Source organism: Mastigoproctus giganteus, chromosome 1 (assembly GCF_048544385.1).
Source record: "Mastigoproctus giganteus isolate SK-2022 chromosome 1, ASM4854438v1, whole genome shotgun sequence".
Classification (NCBI taxonomy): Eukaryota; Metazoa; Arthropoda; class Arachnida; order Uropygi; family Thelyphonidae; genus Mastigoproctus; species Mastigoproctus giganteus.
Genome location: NC_143575.1, coordinates 170110438 through 170130421, shown reverse-complemented (window position 1 = coordinate 170130421; position 19984 = coordinate 170110438). Strand labels below are relative to the sequence as shown.

Genomic DNA, 19984 nt, shown 5'->3' with positions numbered 1-19984 from the left:
CCCGGTGTTGGGAAACTAATTTTCCGCGTAAGTTATCTGGCGTTTCTCGTCGTTCTCGTGCAGGCTTTCTTTACCCTAGCCATATCCCAGTAATGTTTTCAAGTAATGCCCATAGACTACAAGAAACACTTAACACAGTGGTTTTGACCATTTAATAATCTGATTGTGTGTGTGCGATATAATTATAAACAAAATTACAACTCATAATGCAAATTAGCATTAGTAGAGGCATATGATGCAAGAAAGCAAGCTTATGCAGCATCAGCCAAAAAAAAAAAAAAAAAAAGCCACTTCCACTTCACCCCTCTGTTCGTTCGAAATACCTGTCCAGCTGAGCCTTAAACTTATTTAGGCTATCAACTTCCACGACAAGGGATGGAAGTCTGTTCCACCAACCAACCACCCGCTGGCTAAAGACAAATTTCCACACATCTATCCTACATCTGTCTTTCCTCAATTTGAATTTATGCCCTCTCAGGTGATTATTCTGAGCAAGAGGAAGAATCCCATCAGCATTGAGCATGCTCAAACCATTCAAGGCTTTATACACCTCTATCAGATCACCTCGCTGGGGCCTAGTCTCCAGACACTGTAATTTGCAAAACTTAAGCCTTTCTTCGTAAGAGTACCCCTTTGTTCCATTCACTAATCTTGTTGCCCTTCTCTGTACTCGTTCCAGCAGCTCTACATCCTTCTTGAAATGAGGCCTCCAGACCTGTATACAGTACTCAAGGAGTGGGCTGACCATTGCCTTATACAAGGGAATAATCACCTCCTTATCCCTGCTAGAAAAATTCCTGTATATCATTGACAAGACACCATAAGCTATTCTTGCAGCCCGTCTGCACTGCTCAGAGAACTTCATATCTGCCTGCACAACCACCCCCAGGTCCTTTTCATTATCTACCACTGTCAGTGTAGTACTACAGAGTTGATACGTTGCTCTGGGGTTGCTGTTTCCCATATGTAGTTCTTTACATTTGTCAATGTTAAACTTCATTTGCCACCTCTCAGCCCATCTGCTCAACCTTTCCAGATCCTGTTGCAACAGCATAGTGTCAGTAGTGTCCTTGACAACCCTGCCAACCTTTGTATTGTTTGCAAACTTGGACATTAAGCTTGGACATCATCAATATCATTTATAAATACAGAAAACAATAATGGACCCAACACTGAACCCTGAGGGACTCCACTAATAACATTAGTTCACGATGAGCAGTGTCCATTGATTACCACTGTCTTCTCCCCCTCAACCACCCCTTTATCCATAGCAGCAATTTGCCCCCAATGCCACACTGCTCCAATTTGTGCAGCAGTCTTCCATGTGCAACAGTATCAAAAGCCTTTCTACGATCCAAATATATAATATCAAAGTTATTTCCTGTATCCAGTTCTTTTGTGACTGCATCATGGTATCCAATCAAATTGGTCAGGCAAGACTTCCCCTTAACAAAACCATGCTGTGTCCGAGCTTATATATACTTATATAATAATTGTATTCTTTATATAGAGGTACTAAATAAACATTAATTATAGATCACCACAAAATTAAAAAGATACGGTACAGTGGACACTACACCATTTTATAATGAAATAAATATATAAATTTCAAAAAAAAAAAATTAAGTTTAAGTAACTTAATCCCAAATTACACGGCACATCTGGAATGTTGTTGTAGCACCCCAGTTGAAAACCACTGCTTTAATGTATAGTAATGTAGGCAAACAGACTAATAAACTATTATTAATTTCACATGATATAAGAGTCGTATTAATATAATAAAAACCTTAATGCAAATTTGATAGCATAATACGTATGATTATATTTAGGAAGCTATTTGTCACCTCTCAGCCTATCTGCCCAACCTTTCTAGATCCTGCTGCAGTAGTGTACTGTCATTATTGTTTTTAACAACCCTGCAAACCTGGGCATTAAGCCCAATATACATTCTCAACATCGTTGATGAAGGTATATTGAAGGTATATACTTTGAAACTGTATGTTCGGGATCAAGTCAAATGCTTAAACAAAGAATTTCGTTTTCATTAAATTCAATATTAGTTATGCTGTGATCATTGTCATCCACTGGGTCTATTATCTGAAGATTCTTAATGCATGAAGAATTGCTGCTGATAACTAGATCAACATTATTGCTTCCTCTTGTTGCCTCTCTAAATTGCTGCTGTAGAAAATAGTCATCCAGTAAATCTACAAACGTCTGGCTAGTGTATGAATGGCTAACCCACAAATTCCAGTCAACATCTGGAAAGTTCAAATCCCTCAATTATAAGACATTCTGAATTTTTGGCCCACTATTTCTCTGTATAACTGTTTGGTATACTCATCATTGTTAGGCCTATAGCATACTCCTACTGTCATTTTTGTTTTCCCAGTGCTTGTCACCAGATTGACTCAACATTGCATTGGTCACCCATATTGACTGGATGCTGCCTTAGATTTAATATGCTTCTTAAATAAGAGCATACCCCCAACCCCTGCTGTATACATTGTACTCCCCATATTATAATTCAGCATCACTTATGTCTGTGATACCATATCTCTGCTATCCCTACAGTGTTTGCATTTGATGATTTAATTAAGACTTCAAATTCATCAAATTTATTTACAATGCTTCTAGCATTAGTGTACACACAAGTATATATGCACATGTTCTTACTCTTAGTTACCCTAACACAGTCCATGTAGTATTAGTAGAGGCAAATGATGCAAAAAAGCAAACATATACAGCATCGGCCAAAAAAAAAAAACACTTCCCATTTCACCATTCCCTCCAATAGTTTGTCTAGTTCTTCCTTGAATTATTTAGGCTATCAACATCCACAACAGATGGAAGCTTGTTCTGGCAATCAAACACCTACTGGCTAAAGGCAAACTTTCACACATCTTCGGCAACCTTCCTTCTTTCCTTTCGCACATCTTCTGCAACCTCCCTTTCTTCTTTCCTTTTCGAGGCCGTGACCACGAAATACGGAGGATGTGGAAAGGTCAGGGAATGACCATCGCATATCCCCGGAGCAATATGGCCTTAGTCACGAATGCTCCTAAAAAAAAATCAAACAACAATAACCTTCTTTCCTTCCTTCCTTCCTTCCTTCCTCAGTTTGAATTTGTATCCCCTCATGTATCTAGTCTGAGTAAGAGGAAGAATCCCATCAGCATTGAGCTTGCTCAATCCATTCACAGCCTTGTTTTACACCAATCTTTTATGTGCAACAGTATCAAAAACTTTCCAGAAATCTAAGTATATGGTATCAGAATTATTTTTTGCATGCAGTTCCTTTGTTTAATATTGACAAATTTGATTTGTCAAATTTCCAGCATCTAATTTGAGTCACAGTCATAATTGTTTATCAGATTGGTTAAATAAGATTTTCCCTTTACAAAACTATGTTATGTTCCCTTGAGGAAATAATTCCTGTCTAGATGGCCCTCTTTTACATTTGAAATCAATGGCTGCATGATTGTTCCTACCACTGAAGTCAGACTTACTGGTCCATGTTTATCCATTTCATCCTTTGGCAGTACATTGGCACTTCTCTGATACAAGGGATCAGAGAAGTGCCAGTGTACTGTCAATCCATAAAGTCAAGTATCAGTACTGTCAAGTGCCTAGACTCTCAGTATACTAGCACTTCTCTGATCCAAGGGATCAGAGAAGTGCTAGTGTACTGCGAGTCCAGGCATCAATTGTACTCATTCTTGAGTATAATGATGCACTTGTAACTAACTTAATGGTTAAAAGCATTCATTTACTGCAACTTTAAAATAAAAAAAATATGAATATATGCATTCAAGGCCCTTATTTGCCTACAATCCCAAATGTCTTTCTAGTAAATAATCCTATAATTTCCATATTGCCAATTTTACAGTATTCTGGTTAAAGAGCACAGTTTCTTCTCAGTGCAAATGGATTGTCATCTGTTAAAATTAATGAAGTATCCATTCACTTCATCAGCTAGATTGTCAATGAATTTTCTCCCACTATTATATAAAGGGCAAATTTGATTTGCCCTTTCTTCTTTGCATTTACAAATCTGTAAAATTACTTGTCCTCTTTGCTCTTTTACGAATATTTCTAAATAATTTTATTTATTTTATTTTATTTTTTTTCAAACAGGCATCCAGTACTATAGTTTTTTATCCCTACTATAGTTTTTTTTTTTTTTTTTTCAATGGTATATATGCATTTGTGGCAGCTATAAAGTAATTCTATAATTTACCAGTATTCTCCAACACACTGTCTTACAATTGAATTAAGACATAACCATGTAGATTGAAATTAAAACCCCTTCCCTTACATTTAATAACTAAGATCTCACTTTTCACCAACCTTAACACACTATGATTACTCCCTGATAAGGGTTCCTGTACTGCCGACCTTATGACAATACCATGGATATCATGATTATCCTATTGCTAGGTCCAGAATATTCTTGCATCTAGCACTATCCATGCTAACATTCTTGTACTCAGTACTAACCCTACTCATCTAGATGATTTAAAAATTGACCCCATGATGAGTTCTCTCTCAGTTGCTACAATCAATAAGGAGCAGACTGAAATCTCCCATAAGGCACTTGGCATTTACTCCTGTTCCATCTGCCTAAAGAATCTCCAAACGTACTCCTCATAATCATCTGGTCTGCAGCATACCCCACTCTAATTTTTCCTTGTTTCCTACTATCCAAAGCCACACAGACTCAATGCTGGAATACATCATTTCAAAGCTTGAGTGCTCCTGCCATGTGCAAACTACTTTTGAAAACTATTTATTATCGTTTTGCATAAAAACAGAAACATGCATGTGTGTGAGTGCACGTACACACACAAGCAATCAAGACAGGAACTATATGAAAGCAATATTCACAGCATCTCATCTCTGAAGTGCATTGTGGGTTTGGATTCAAATACCACAGTAGTGTGTGTGTGTGTGTGTGTGTGTGTGTGTGTGTGTGTGTGTGTGTGGGGAGGGTGTTGTTGTGATGGAGTTTTATGACACATAGGCTGCCAGGGCCAAATTGTCGTTCAAATGGTTTATACAAAATACCAACATTATTGTAATAGGCATATTTTATGATATATACCTATACAGTTTAGGAAGGTAAACTGTTCTGTTTTATTAGAATCATCTCCGAGAATCTGCATTAATGATAATTGTGCATTAGCAAATAATTTAAAGGTGTTTAAACGGATATTTAGAAACTGGGGACAGTCCACTAATAAATGAACAGTCAGTTGTACATGACATGAGCATTGGGAAGCACTGTCATTCATTAACAGATACAGGTGAGTATGCCAAATCCTTAGCTTTCCTAAAATTATTTCATCTCACCTGTTTTTTCAGAAGCTGGAGAGCCACAGCTTTGGTTCTGGTTTTATTTGGTAGAGTTTTCTTCCTGGATAACCTTTCTAGATTAGTGACTAGCTATTATAACATGGTTTATGGATGAAGTGTTTGTAATCTGTATATGGAACTTGAAGTCTGCAAAATAGTAGTTTCTAGTTGTTTGGCTGCAAGATCTGCTCTTTCATTGCCGGCTATTTGAGAATGCCCTGGGATCCAGCAGAATGTCATATTTTGGTTCGACTCATTACAAGCAAGTAACATGGAATGTATTTGTTTTATTATAGAGTGAGAGGAGTTGTTACTACTAATTATAGTGGTGACAGCACTGAGTGAGTCAGTGTATATTAAAGCAGGCATAATTAAAAGTTCAGTAATCCGATCAAGAGCTAAGTTTATAGCAAAAACTCAGCAGTAAAGACACTGCATTCTACTGGTATTGAAACAGAAATGGTGAACAAATGGAAGATTGCCGCAGCACCTACTTGGGTCTCAGTTTTTGATCCATCTGTACAGATTTTACAGGCCTCAGAGTTAGAAGAGTGAGTTTCATGTAACTGTGCAATACTGGAGGGGGACAAGTTGTTCTCCCCCACTGATGAAAATAGTCATTGTAAATTGCAGAAATATTTGTCCAAGGTGGAAGGTTATGTTATGTCCTGAAATATATTGCTGATTTCTATATTCCATGTTTGAGTCAGTTCTTTAAGATTAAGTGGTGCAGGTCGGTTTTCATTTGGTTTACTATTGTAAAATGATTCCCATTCAGTATTATACAGACATCAAACTAAGGTGAGAAGGAAGACTGCAGATTTTTGCAGCATACATCAAAAGTAATGTTTTCCTCCAAAGATGTAAGGGAGGTTCATGAGCTTTGATGTAAAGGCTCTGAGCTGGGGAGCTTCTAAAAGTCCCTAGAGAAACTCTCAGAGCACTGTGCAGGATCATGTTTAATTGGTCCAAAATAGTTTTTCTTGCAGAGTCATACACTGGGGGGCCATAGTCTAAGTGGGACGTGATGAGAGCCCGATAAAGATGGATCAGGGTATGTCGATCAGTGCCCCATGACATAAATGACACACTAGAGGATATTCAATTTCTTCAAGCACATGGTCCGAAGGTAGATCACATATGCTTGAAAGTTGAGTTTTCTATCTAGTACCAGGCCAAGAAAATGGACAGTGTGAGCAAGGGGTATTGGCATGTTATTATTCTTTAGCTCAGGATCAGGATGAAGTGGCCATAATATACAGATGTGAGTAGCAATGGATTTCTGCTGAGCAAGGTGATATTCATTGCGTATAAGGTCCAGGCTTCTATTCTGGCTAGAGCAATTTGCAACTATCTTTTGATAGTATTCATACTTTGTGACTGGCAGGATATAGTGAGGTCAGTAGGGATGGGTGATGGTTTTTAACATTACTGTTGCATAATAAGATAGGTTTAAGTAATCAAAATACTTTATTTGATCTTACAAAATCTTTGAAAGTTCATCATATTATTTTATGAAGCTGTAAACTTTCAAAACAGTTTATCAGGAATTGATTAATTTTGATGCAAATTCATAACAGGATGCATGGAAAACAAATACACTTTCAAACATACCCAAATTTCTAATTGTAGTATGGTGATCTAGCGGATTAATTTCCAGTTCTTCTACATGTCCACCATCCAAACGGCCATAGCGGAGACGATAACTTAGCAACTGGCCATAAGTATGAGCTGGTCTTGACCACTGAATTTGGACAACAAGTTGAGGTTCTTCCTGCATTAACTGAACTCCCATCTCTGGACGTGTAGGAACTGAAAAAATAAACAGTAACTGTATGAAATAATCCATTTGGCAAGTTGCAGATATTTATGCTTACTTTCACTTTAGTTAATTCATCAGTGATGACATGGAATTCTGAAGCACAAATGTTAGCATGGTGTTAAAAATCCACCCAATCTTAAAATGTTTATTTTACAAGGAGTTATGGATATGTCTTACTGACTTTTTTTATTTTTTTTTATTAGTAATAAAATGCCTTATGCATAGCTCTAAAATATTATAATCATATTGGCAATAGCTCCTTTTTTAATTTTATAAAATAAGTGGTTAAAATTGCTAATTTTCATATACCAATCACTAGAAACTCATAAAACCATTGCTGATGAATATGTCTGAATTTTTATTATTATTATTTATTTATTATTTTTTTTTTGCTTTTTTGGCCACTAAAGTTATCACTATCTCAAAATGTAAACTACAGTGGACATTGCTAATTGTGATCACTTTGGGACACAACTTAATTGATAACAATAACATTAAACAAGAATTCAAGCTGTTCAGCATTTTTTATTGATACAGAATGGAAATGTATGTACATAACATTAAAATCAAACATTAAAACCATAAAGAACAACATTAAAATCAAGCAATATAAAATACTTTAATTTGACTGTCCGCTATTTCGTCAAAAAATCATCAATAAAAACAAAACACTGTCAATGTTTCTGGAAATAAAAACAAATGAATAAAATATTAAAATTAAGAACGAGACAAGGTTTAATAAAAAAAAAAAAGGTAAAGTGCAGCCATTATCAACCCACTGCAGGATGGAAGCCTCCTCAACAATTCATGCTCAGCACAAGGTTTAATACTCTACTCTAAAATTTCAGAATGGAAGGAAAGTACAGATACAGTACTTTCTTTCAGGGAGTAATGACACAGACAACCACGTGGAATGTACAAAGTAACAGCAGTAACTAGATAAACAACATGCAGAAGTTTTTTTCATAAATTATATACATAAATTACTTTCATAAATTGCACACATACTATGGTCAACTTGCCAATTTTTCTGGATAAAAAAATCCAAGTTTCCAGTGGAAGGGAACCTAGCTGACCACAATCAAGACCAATTAACTCAGCCAATATAGTGAAATAAGCCTATAAAAGTTTGTCATTAACAAGATTCAAATCCAGGGCCTTTCCACCTGGTGTGGGGGGAGGATGGTGATTATAATCACTGTGTTATCTGTGAAAACTGTTTAGAGTTCAAAAACAAATAAAGATGTTACATAATTATTTCCACTGCATATGTGTAAATGTGATAATGCAAAAGAGCTATAATGAAAACTGAAACATTGATCACAATAGGTGTCATTTTTCTATGTATTAGTATCTGTCTGATTAGGACTTCATGATGTAATAATATTACAAAAATAACATCCGTGATTACAATAAGCAGCATACACTATAATGCTCATAGTTATAGTAGTTAATTTTTTATAAACACAAATATTTTTCAACTCCTCTAAAAAATGACATTCAAATAACATGAGAAGCACACAAGGACAACTTGCTCTAATAAAAAAAAAGAAGGAAACTAAACTTTGCAAGGAGCAAAACGTTGTATTTGCCCAAACCAAACAAAAGTTCAGTATTAGAGACATCTCATTAATATTGAAGCTTTGCTAGTACTTTTACATGGTTTATCAAGGCAGTAATTTGCTTAATTTTTTTTATTTATTTCATTCACAGGAAACCTCCAGGATTTAACTCCTGGAAGTCAATTGCATGAATCATTTGTGAATCTTTTGTGTTAGTAATTACAAGTGACACTGGCAAAAATCATCTACTGTGCTGTGGTAGACATAGCCATTCCATAAAAAAGTTTAATACAAGCTTGAGGGGAGGGAGAGAGAGAGAGAGAGAGAGAGAGAGAGAGAGAGAGAGAGAGAGAGAGAGAGAGAGAGAGAGAGAGAGAGTGTGTGTGTGCGCGCGCGCGCGCACACACTTGGTGTGACCACAGGGCGCTGTCCATGGTCCTAAACTTAAATTGAGTGTATTGCTAACGAAAAATTTTTGGAATTTCCTTCAAAGGTTCTAAAGAGTACAGAAGGAGAAGGAATATATATATATATATATATATTTTTTTTTTTTTTCCCCATAAGAAATATATAAATATTTGGGGGGGGGGGGGGGCGGTAAAATTCCATCCATGTCATCACTGATAACATGGCTGGATTTCATGGGTAAAAAGTTAAAAGCAGTATTGAATAACAACAAATAAAAACAAAAAGCCAACAATTAGCAATAACAAGTAATTTATTTAGCATGACAAGAATCTTGATTTTTCTGGAATTGTCTTACATTCCATTAGAATATTGTTGGAATAACAGAGACGTGGTGTCACACAAATATAAGGAATGCAGAACTGGAATTTGGGGAGTACAATGTGTACAGGAAGGACAGACAGGATAGGAAGGGAGGAGGATTATGCTATTAGTTAAGAAACACAAAATCCAAGGAGGTACAGCCAGTCGACATCACTGGACAGTGCAGTGTCGAGTCAGTTTGGTGTGACATAAGAACTGGGAAATCAAAATTGAGAGTAGGTGTGTGTTATAGGCCTAATGACTCTGATGAGTATAATAAAAAAAAACTGTAAAGGGAAATAGAGTGGGCCAGTAAATCAGAGAGTTTTATAATGGGGAATTTTAATTTCCAAGATATGGACTGCAATTTGTGGGTTGGTCACTCACACACTAGCAAGGCTTTTGTGGATTTATTGGATGATTGTTTTCTACATCAGCATGTTCGGGAGGCAACCCTTTAGTTGCCTCCCGAAATCTGCAGATACTCTTGATCTGATTACCAGTAGTGATTCTTCATGCATAAAGAATCTGCAGATAAAGGAACCACTAGGTGGCAGTGATCACAGTGTGCTGAAGTGGGATTTACTCAAAGAGGGAACTACCATGAAGGGTAAAAGGAAGGGTTCTTGCTTTCGTAAAGGCGACTATGGAGGTCTGAGACAGTATTTAAATTCTATACGGTGGGACCAACTGATGATGTTATCAACAGCAAATTCAAAATGGGAAGCATTCAAGGAATTAATCTTGGAAGCTACTAGGGCTTTACATACCAACTAAGTAATATTGTTCAAGGTTTAGGCCTAAATGGATGTCAGATGAACTAATGAGACATTATTATTATTAGCTATATGGTGCAAGGAAGCCTGAGGCTTATGCGGCACCAGCCAAAAAAAAAAAAAAAAAAAAATTCTGAATTATCCTTGAGAGAGAGAGAGAGAGTCAGAAGTAGAAGGGGAATCACCAAGAAAGTGAAGAATAATGATATCCAGCTCAGGATCCTGGGTGTGCCAAGTCATGTGACAGAGAAGAAAAATGTGTGGGATTCATATAAATTAATGGGTGACATGGAAGCCTATGACAGATATAAGCTGGTCTGTAACCAAGTCACAAAGGAGGTTAGGCAGGCAAAGGCAGATTATGAGAAATATTTGGCAGAGGATGCAAAGAAAAACAGCAAAGAGTTCTTTATCTATGTAAATCTAGAAGGAAGGGGATAAATCAGAATTGGTCCACTGGATACTGATGGTTCAACTGTTGATGATCCCTCAGGTGGCTAACAAACTAAATGAGTATTTTGCATCTACATTCACACATCAGCAGTTATTCAGGGAGGGGAATGCCAGAGGTGAACTAAACTCTGGCAGTGAGCTAGATGATTTTGTAATAACTGAGAGAAAAGTGGAGGAGAAATTGTTGAAGATAAACATAAGAAAGGCACCGGGGTGGACGGGATCTATCCAGTTATATTAAAAGAGGCAGCAAAGGAAGTAAGCAAACCCTTCGCCATAATTATGAGAGCTACCTTGGACTCAGGGGAGATACCCATGGACTGGAGATGTGCAAATGTGACCCCAATTCACAAAGGAGGATCAAAGGGTGACAAAAGAAACTGTCACAAACCAGTCACAAAGCAACTGGTTTGTTTGTTTGTTTGTTTGTTTGTTTGTTTATGGGCTTTATAGCACAAGGGCAGCAAGGCCATAAAGCACTTAACTATGGTGATGTTAAATACACAGTTTATATATGTAAATGTTGAAGTTCACACTGCGTTGTAAAGTTGTATTTGTTTAAGGAATGAAAACATTTTTACCACGTTTGGGGTATCTGCCAGGAGTTCAGCAATACTGAAAGAAGTGTTCTTCCTGGAAAAAGAGGTAAACATAGCTTGCCAGTCACTATTGTATTTTGGGCAATCAATGAGTACATGTTGAAGAGTGAGTGGAGTTTTGCAATTTGTACACAGTGGTGGATCAGTACCTGCAAGAAGATAAAGATGTCTCAGATGAGAATGGTTTATTCATAGTTGGGCTAACATGACTTCGTCATGCCTGTTTTCACATAAACTGGATTTCCAAGGTTGCAGATGTTTCTTTATAGGAGTAGTTTGTTCCCAACTTGACTTTGCCAGATGTGTTGCCATTTTTCAAGACACCGCTTCTTTATAATTGACTTGTAGTCTGTGATTGGTACACTAAATGGTTCATCTATAGCAGGGGTGGCCAACTTAATTTGTGATGCGATCGACTTTTTTTTTTTTCAAGATGTGCCGCGATCTACCATCTCAAGAAGTTCATTGCACGTGGTTAAAAAGGTTAATCAACACATATTGAAAAATGTTGTTTATAAATTTTAAAATTAAATACAACTCAGAATTCTTATTTTTAATTTATGTGAAGTTTGTGTGTTAATGTCATCTGCCAAGCTTTCAAAATCGGGGATATATTGTGATAAGGCCAACAGTAAAGAATCTTCTGTATGCAAGTCCGTAAGAATAGAGCGACTTCGTCTTTTTTTTTTTTTTTTTTTGGTTTTAACAGTATTTTTTAAACAGTACAAATTTTTTAACAGTACTTTTCTCGGTAAACATATTTCCAAAAGTCTTTTTCTGATGATCTGGCTTTTAAGAAGATATCGTTTCGCAATGTAATAATTTCATTTTCAAGTAATATTTTCTCCCTGTGAAAAATCTCAGTGATTTTTTTCTGCAATTTGTTTCGTATCTTAGTCGACCTTAAATGGACAAGTAATATATTAAATAATGTCTTCAATTATTTTAAAATCACTGAATATGGTTTCAAAATCATCCACAACATTCTCAATTTCAGAAACACATTTCTCACTATTAAATTCAAAAACAGGATATTTTTGCAAATGTCCTTGCATATTTGCAAAATGATCAAATTTTTTTTCTTTGAGATTCTTAGCCATTGCCAAAAATTGATGTCACCCACATTTTTATTTTTTCCTTGCAATTCCAAATTCAGATCACTTAATTTACTGGTAAAACCTGCCAAAAAAGCCAGATCACACAACCACACCGTATCTCGCAGCTGCTGATAATCATCTCCCCTTTGACAAACAAATTTTTAAAATTTCATTCAGCAAATTTCGAAATCTGTAGAAACTTACACCGACTCAGCCAGTTCACATCTGTGTGTAATATCAGATCTGGTTCATTTTCATCGAGTTGCTTTTTAACAGTCTCCTTTTAAGAGATTGTCCTCTGATGGAATTCACGATTTTGAAAGCTATGTCCGTAATACTTTTAAGATTTAATCTTTTGCTGGCTAACACTTTTTGGTGGATGATACAGTGGTAACTCAAAAAATCTGTGAATTCATTTTTTTAGCACAATGTGATGAATCTGTCAAGATGCCCTGCCATTGCTTTAGTTCCATCTGTTGTTATTGATACGAGCTTAAATAGTGGTAATTTAATTTTTTCAATAAAAATTTTTGAATGCGTTAAATATATCAAGAGCTTTAGTTCTTTCTTTTAATGAAACCATATCCAGCAGTTCTTCTCCAGTGGCAGAATCATCGAAAACCATACAAATAAAAACAAGCAATTGAGCCTTGTCACTGACGTCTGTAGATTCATCCAGTTGTCAAGGAAAGGACACACAATTAGCAATACGAGCACGTTGTTTGCTCCCATTTCTACTCATTTTTTTGGTGCGTCGCATCACAGTATTTCAAGATAATTGCAGATTTTGAAGCAAATCTGCAATAATTGCTTCAAGACTTGCTTCAACCTTGCTTAATTGCAGATTTTAATTCCATTTTTGCTTCTTAAAATTTAAAAAAAAAGAGACTCTGTTATTTCGAAAAATGCATCTTTGATGAATTGATCATCAGAAAATGGTTTTCACTTTTTTTCAAGATGACTTACTTTAAATGATGCTACAGTTACTGCTTTAAATTGTAAATTCGGTGTTACGAAGAAATTTTGTTGTGCAAATAGTTCTTTTAATTTATTTTTTCTAAGGTCAACTATTAGGCAGAAAATCTGATTGGTATTTGGCTATACCCAAAAAAATCTGTGGCTATACCCAAAAAATTTCCTTTTTTGGGTATAGCCACGAAAGCATTGCAAATCAAACAACAACATTTTTCTTTTATCATTACAAAAAAGTATTCTCATTCCCACTCTTGATGAAAATTATACGTTTTACTCTTTTTCTTAGTATTCATTTTAAATCAAAGGGTATTAAATTAACATATAATTACTGTCCAGTTATTAATATTAAGTAAGACAAATAAGAATTCGACACATATGCTATGCTCTCCTCAACGTAACTGCATGAATTTTTACTAGACAAGCCTAGCGGCTACGTGGTGACAAGAGTGGTCATGTGGTTCAACGGATTTTTAACAAGCATATGCAGTGGGGCACATAATGATAATAATAACATTTAGATTTTGACTAATCTATTTTTTATATATATTTAAAATTCATCGTGATTGACCGAATCAATCAACCGCGATTGACTTTTTGGCCACCCCTGATCTATGGGTTCTGTAGCAGTTTTCGCAGCTTGATCAGCACATTCACTTCCAGAAATTCCCACGTGACCAGGGATCCAACAAAAGATGACTTTTTGTTTCTTCCTATTTAGCTTAGTCATGGTATTCCAAAGCTGTATGAGTAAGTGGTTATCATGATTTTTATTCTGCTGTGTAGCTTGGATAGCACTAATGGGGTCTGTCTATATGTATATATATATATCTATCACTGTTCAATATATTTGTTGATAAGGTGAAATTTAACACTATGAAGATAGCACAGCATTCTGCAGTGTAACTGCTGCATTCAATGGGGAGTTTCTTGGCTATGGTAAGGTTGGGAAAAACTGCAGCTGCACCAACATGGGAGTCAGTTTTAGATCCATCCCTGTAGATTGGCATGTACTCTGCGTGCTTGGTTCTCAGTGCAACATGAATTTACAGTATGTATGTTCGGTTGGGATAAGGTGCGTTTCCCCAATGACGTGAGTGATAGGTCATACAGCAGTATGTGATACATCCAAAGTGGAGCTGTCCGAGGAGTAGTAGGCTGTATCACGCTAAGGTTAATTTGTAGGTCACTGAGCAGGGAATGCAGGCGTACCCCTGTTGATGGGTTTTTTAGATGGATAGGCTCTGTAAAGGTTCTCCCATTTGGGTGAGAAAAGCCCATTCCGAGTAGGGTTGTCTAGTTGCCCTTTAACCTTTGCTGCATAGTTTAACAGAAGCATTTCTCTGCATAGATGTAAAGAGGTTTCAGCATATAAGCTCTGAACTGGCAATGTATGGAATGCTCCCAGTGCAAGCCGGAGAGAACTGTGGTGTAAGAATCAAGCCAACGTAAGGCACTTGGTCTAGCAGAGCTGTAGACCACAGAGCCGTAATCTAGATGCGACCGTATTAATGTATGATACAAATGCAGTAGCATGTAACAGTCTGCTCCCCATGTGGTGCCAGATAGTACTCTTAAGATGTTTAGCTTCTTGAGGCAAGTAATACGGAGCTATTTTATATGTTCGAGGAAGGTAAGTTTTTGGTATAGAACCAACCAAGTAAGCAGACACTACTAACCACTGGGAAGATTTGATTTTCTAGGTTAAGATTGGGGTCTGGATGTATATTACGCTTCCTACGGAAGTGTATCCCAACAGTCTTTTGTGGCGAGAGGTGAAAACCATTCTTTTGGGACCATTTTACAACTTTGTTGATGGCACCTTGCAACTGTCTTTCTACCATTCACATATTAGGCGAATGGCAGGAGATACTGAAGTCATTGGCATACAGAGTAGTGGACCTTGTGTTATGGAGTTCATTGTTATGTTAAATAGGGTGGTACCCAGTACTGAACCTTGTGGGGCCCCTTCTTGCTGGATAAAACTGAAAAATAACTGGTTGTTGACTCTAACTTGAAATGAGCGATGATGGAGGAAGTTTCTGATAAATTTTGGCAGGTATCCGTGTAGTCCTAGATCGTATAGGTTTCACGTTATACCATACCTCCAAGCTGTGTCAAATGTTTTTTCTATGTCAAAGAGAACTTAATCTTGTCTAACATTATGTTCTTTTCGTAAAAAAGCATCACGGATGTTTATTTCTGCCCTGATGAGTAAGTCAAGAGTGGATCTGCCTTCACAGAAACTGCATTGTATTGGGTTAAGAAGGTTGTTTTGGACTAAAAACTAGGTCAGGCAGGCACTGATAATTTTTTTTTTTCAGGACCTTGCTCATGCAGCTGGTGAGTGCAATGGGTCGGTAATGTTGTGGATTTGTAGGGTCTTTTCTTGGTTACGGAAAAGCCAAAACATAAGCGTGGTGCCATTTGTCTGGGAAGGTATTCTTTTTGAAAATTCTATTATAAAGAAGTAACAGCATCTTAAGGGTGGGTTAGTAAGTTGTGCTATCACGATGTAATGTATTCCATCTGGTCCTGCTGCACTGAGTTTAGTGGTGGCTAAAGCATGGTGCTATTTGGTTATTTGGTTTTTTTTTTTTTAGGAGCATTGGCAACTAAGGCCATATTGCTCCAGGATATGCGGTGGTCATTCCATGACCTCTCCGCATCCTCCGTATTTGGTGGTGACGGGCTCGAACCCCGGTCTAATCAAGAAGCGTATGCTACGCACTACTGCTCCTTCCCACCTGGCTACCGAGGCGCAAAGCATGGTGCAATTCAGATATTGTGAAGGGGAGATTGTATGCAGTGCTGGATGCTGATTCAAAATTGATGAAATGCTTCTCAGCCTGTGCTTTGTGTACCTGAAAAAGAGGTGTGTAAAATGTCGTGGCTGAGGATCTCATGAACGATTCGCCAAATGCATTTGCAATCTCCACTGGTGTTGTAATATCATAACCGTTTACGGTTAGTATGGGAAGGTTGATGCGTGGATGTTTTGAGTACATACATCGTATTTTTGCCCATATCGTTTGCATTTTTGTAGTTGTAATTGTGGAGGCAAAATGTCTCCACGCTTCTCTTTTGCTAGTCTGCCTAATACGTTTTGCTTTTGTCCGAGCCTGTTTAAAGTGGATGAGATTTGCAGTTGTTGGAAACTTCCTGAATATGTTCCATGCTATGTTCTTTTTTTTTTTTTTTTTTTTTTTTAGCCGCACTGCATTCATTATTCCACAACAATTTTGAGCGTGCTGATATTTTATTGGATTGCTTTGGAATCGCTTTCTCTGCTGCCTGTAGTATTTGGTTAGATATATATTCTGTAGCCAAGTTTATGGATGTTTGCTGGACCTGCTTTTCTTCTAGTATTGCTAGTTGCTTGTATATATCCCATTTTGCTTTTAAAAAGTTCCATTTGACAATTCTGTTAGAAAACTGAGGGATGTTTTTATCAATCCGGCATGGATTGCTATGAATAGTCCATCTAAATAGAGGATATATGGATGCTGAGCGAGACATCAATAGCTGAAATAGATTCTGTAGGTAAATGCGTGTAAGTGTGTGCACCATAATTGAGAGTAATCAGATTGTGCTGGTCAAGTAATTTTTATATAATTTGTCCACGTTTGTCCATGTTTTGATTTCCCCATAACGGATGATGACTATTGAGGTCCTCTAGGATGAAGTAGGGTTGAGGAAGCTTTACCGCTAGTTCTTCTAGGTCAGCATACCTTATATTTTGATTAGGGGGCAAGTATAGCGAGACGATAGTTGAGTCAAAATTAACATTGACTTGTACTGCAACTGCCTCAAGGTTTGTTTTTAATGGGAGTGATTTGGAGGGTATTCGAGTGTTGATTATCAACACTACACCTCCATGTACCAGATTACTAAGGTTGTTTACAACATGATCTTACCAATGAATTATGTAGTTCCAGAGAGAAACAGTTATATGTGGCACTAAATTGGTTTCCTGTAGGCAGAGGGCAATAGGATCATATTGTGGGAGGAGATCTTGTATGTCATTTAAATTGCTGTGATGTCCTCTACAATTACACTGCAGAAATATAAGCATTATCTGGGTTTAGAATTCTTGATTTGTTTTCGAAGGGCTAAAGGTTTGTTCCGCTCAGGATTCCCTTTCCCTTTCTTTGGAAAGGAGGGTTTCCCCGTGTCCATATACTCGTTAGTGAATAGTTCTAATACCTGTTCATCTTGTCTGTTTGGTTGGCATCAGAATTGGATACTGTTGTGTTTTGCTGTGGGGTAGCACCTGGTTGTACAGTAACTGGCATTTTTATAGCTTTACTTTTTTTGCTTGCTGTTTGATTTGGTGGAATGGTGGCCAATACTGACCTTGCCCAATCAGATAGTGATTCATTTGGTGGTATGGTTACCACTGTTTGGGTTGCAATTGATATTTGTTTTTTGGTTAGTTGAGCATAGGTTGGTTTATTAGCATTCAGGGCTTGAAAGGACTTTTTTGGCCTCTTGGTAGGTGACATTGTGTTCAATTTTGTACTACTGTACATTTTTTTCCTGTTTCCAGAGGGGACACTCTCAGAAAATGCCAGATGGGCCTCTTTGCAGTTAGGACAACTTGGTGTTGTCGCTGTGCAATCAGTATTTGTATGCTCAGTGGATCCACATGCAGCACAGGCAGCTGCACCTCTGCAGATTGTCTGTGAGTGTGCAAATATCTGGCACTTGTAGCAGCGTAAGGGTTTCGAATGTATGCTTTAACACGGCAATTAAGATAACCTGTTTTGATTGCTGTTGGTGGTTTAGGGTTATCAAGCGTGAGTATTATGTTCCGAGTAGGGACAAGCATGCCGTCCTTCTTTGTCATTATTATTCTTCTGACACTGATGACTGTTTCATGTAAGTTTTGTGTTCCTGATTTATATAAGTCATGAAGAAGACCATAACGCCAAGTTGTATCAAATGCTTTTTCAATGTCAATGCATATCATAACAAAGTGCTCATTTCTTAGAAATGCGTTCGAAATTTTTGCTTCCACTTTGATAATGAGATCAAGCATTGATCTACTTCTCTGAAAACCATATTGGCTTGGACTCAAGAATATTTTGAGTCTCCAAATACCATGTTTGTCGGGCACTAACTATTTTTTCCATAGTTTTTCCCAAGCAACTTGTTAGGGAGATAGGCCGATAGTTTGTTGGATCTTTGTGGTCTTTTTCTGGTTTCGGGAAGGCTAGTACATAAGAGTGGCATCAGCTAGTGGGGTAATATTCCTCTAAAAAAAACTATTATAGAGTCATAAGAGAGCACTTAATGATCTTTCACTTAAATGGGAAATCACTGCTTAATAAATTCCATCAGGACCTGGAGCACTGTTTTTCACTTTTGTGAGCGCATTAAGCAATTCAGTCATGGTCAGTGGCAGATTGTATGAATGTTGGAGAGTGGTATTAAAATTCAGTTTATACTTTCCTGTACTGCATTTTACCGACTGAAAGGCTAGTTCATAGGCGGAAACAGCTGAGAGTATTTCAAAAGACGAGCCGAATGCATTAGCAATTTCCACAGGTCAGAAATTTCCTTCCCTTTCAGAAATAGAATCGGAGAAGTAGCAAGTGATTATTTGCCATTGATACGTTTGATTTTTTTCCAGACTGTAGCAGTATCTGCGAATCTGTTTATGGTGGTGGCATAATGTGCCCATGCTACTTTTTTACTCATTCTTCTTACATGACGAGACTTAGCCCTTGCTCTCTTAAACTGTAGGAGGTTGGCTGTGGTCAGATGTTTTCTAAACTGGATCCAGTATTTATTCCTTTCTCTTTTGGCAATGCTAAATGCTTCATTTCACCACATTTTTGGATGGAGTTGGATTTTAAATGATGATTTCGGGATAGCAGATTCAGCTGCTATCATTATTTGTTGTGTAATATAGCTTACAGCTTACTGCAGAATCAATCTTGTCAGTTGTAATGATGGAGGAATCTAAATGAGCTATTTCTTGATATTTAGTCCAGTTGGCCTTGTCAAATTTCCAAATTGTTCTAATGCTACTCTGCAGAGGAGAACTTGTACAGAAATTACAGATGATCGGAAAGTGGTCACTACCAAGAGGGTTGTTGGTAACTGTACAGTCTATGAGAGGAAATAATTTTGGAGAACATACTGATAGATCACAATGGCAGAGCTTGAACCACATGGTATATGCACATACATCATTGTGTTTATCCAAGAATTTCTCAATTATTTGTCCTCTGCAGTCAAGCTATTGAGAACCCCATAGGGTTTTATGGCCATTCAAGTCACCCAGAATACAGAAAGGAGGGGGTATTTGTCTTACTAGATCATCTAAATCAGCAAGGGTATAGGCATGGTTTGGTGACAGATACAATGAGACTAATGTTATCGTTATGCCAATGGTGATACGGGCTGCAATTGCCTCCAATGGCTTTTGCAAGGGAACAGGTCTGGAGGGAATTAAAGAGTTTACTAACAGCGCTACTCCTCCATGTGCTGCATTAGAGCAGTTTCTATACATGGTGAAGTGTTTAATTGTTATAGATACTGCATTCGTCAAGTTTGTTTCTTGTATTTTGAG

The 19984-nt window shown here is 37.2% G+C and overlaps 1 protein-coding gene across 12 annotated transcripts in view; it reads right to left on the bottom strand.

Annotated features, from left to right (window-relative positions):
* Nucleotides 1-19984, bottom strand: part of LOC150091249 (tyrosine-protein phosphatase Lar-like) — a 1641114-nt gene that overhangs the window by 409709 nt on the left and 1211421 nt on the right. For all 12 annotated transcript variants that reach the window (XM_090374921.1, XM_090374965.1, XM_090374991.1 and 9 more), the window contains one exon: nt 6970-7167. In XM_090374921.1, coding sequence (XP_090231047.1) covers nt 6970-7167 — 198 coding nt within the window. The remainder of the gene's footprint in view (nt 1-6969; nt 7168-19984) is intronic.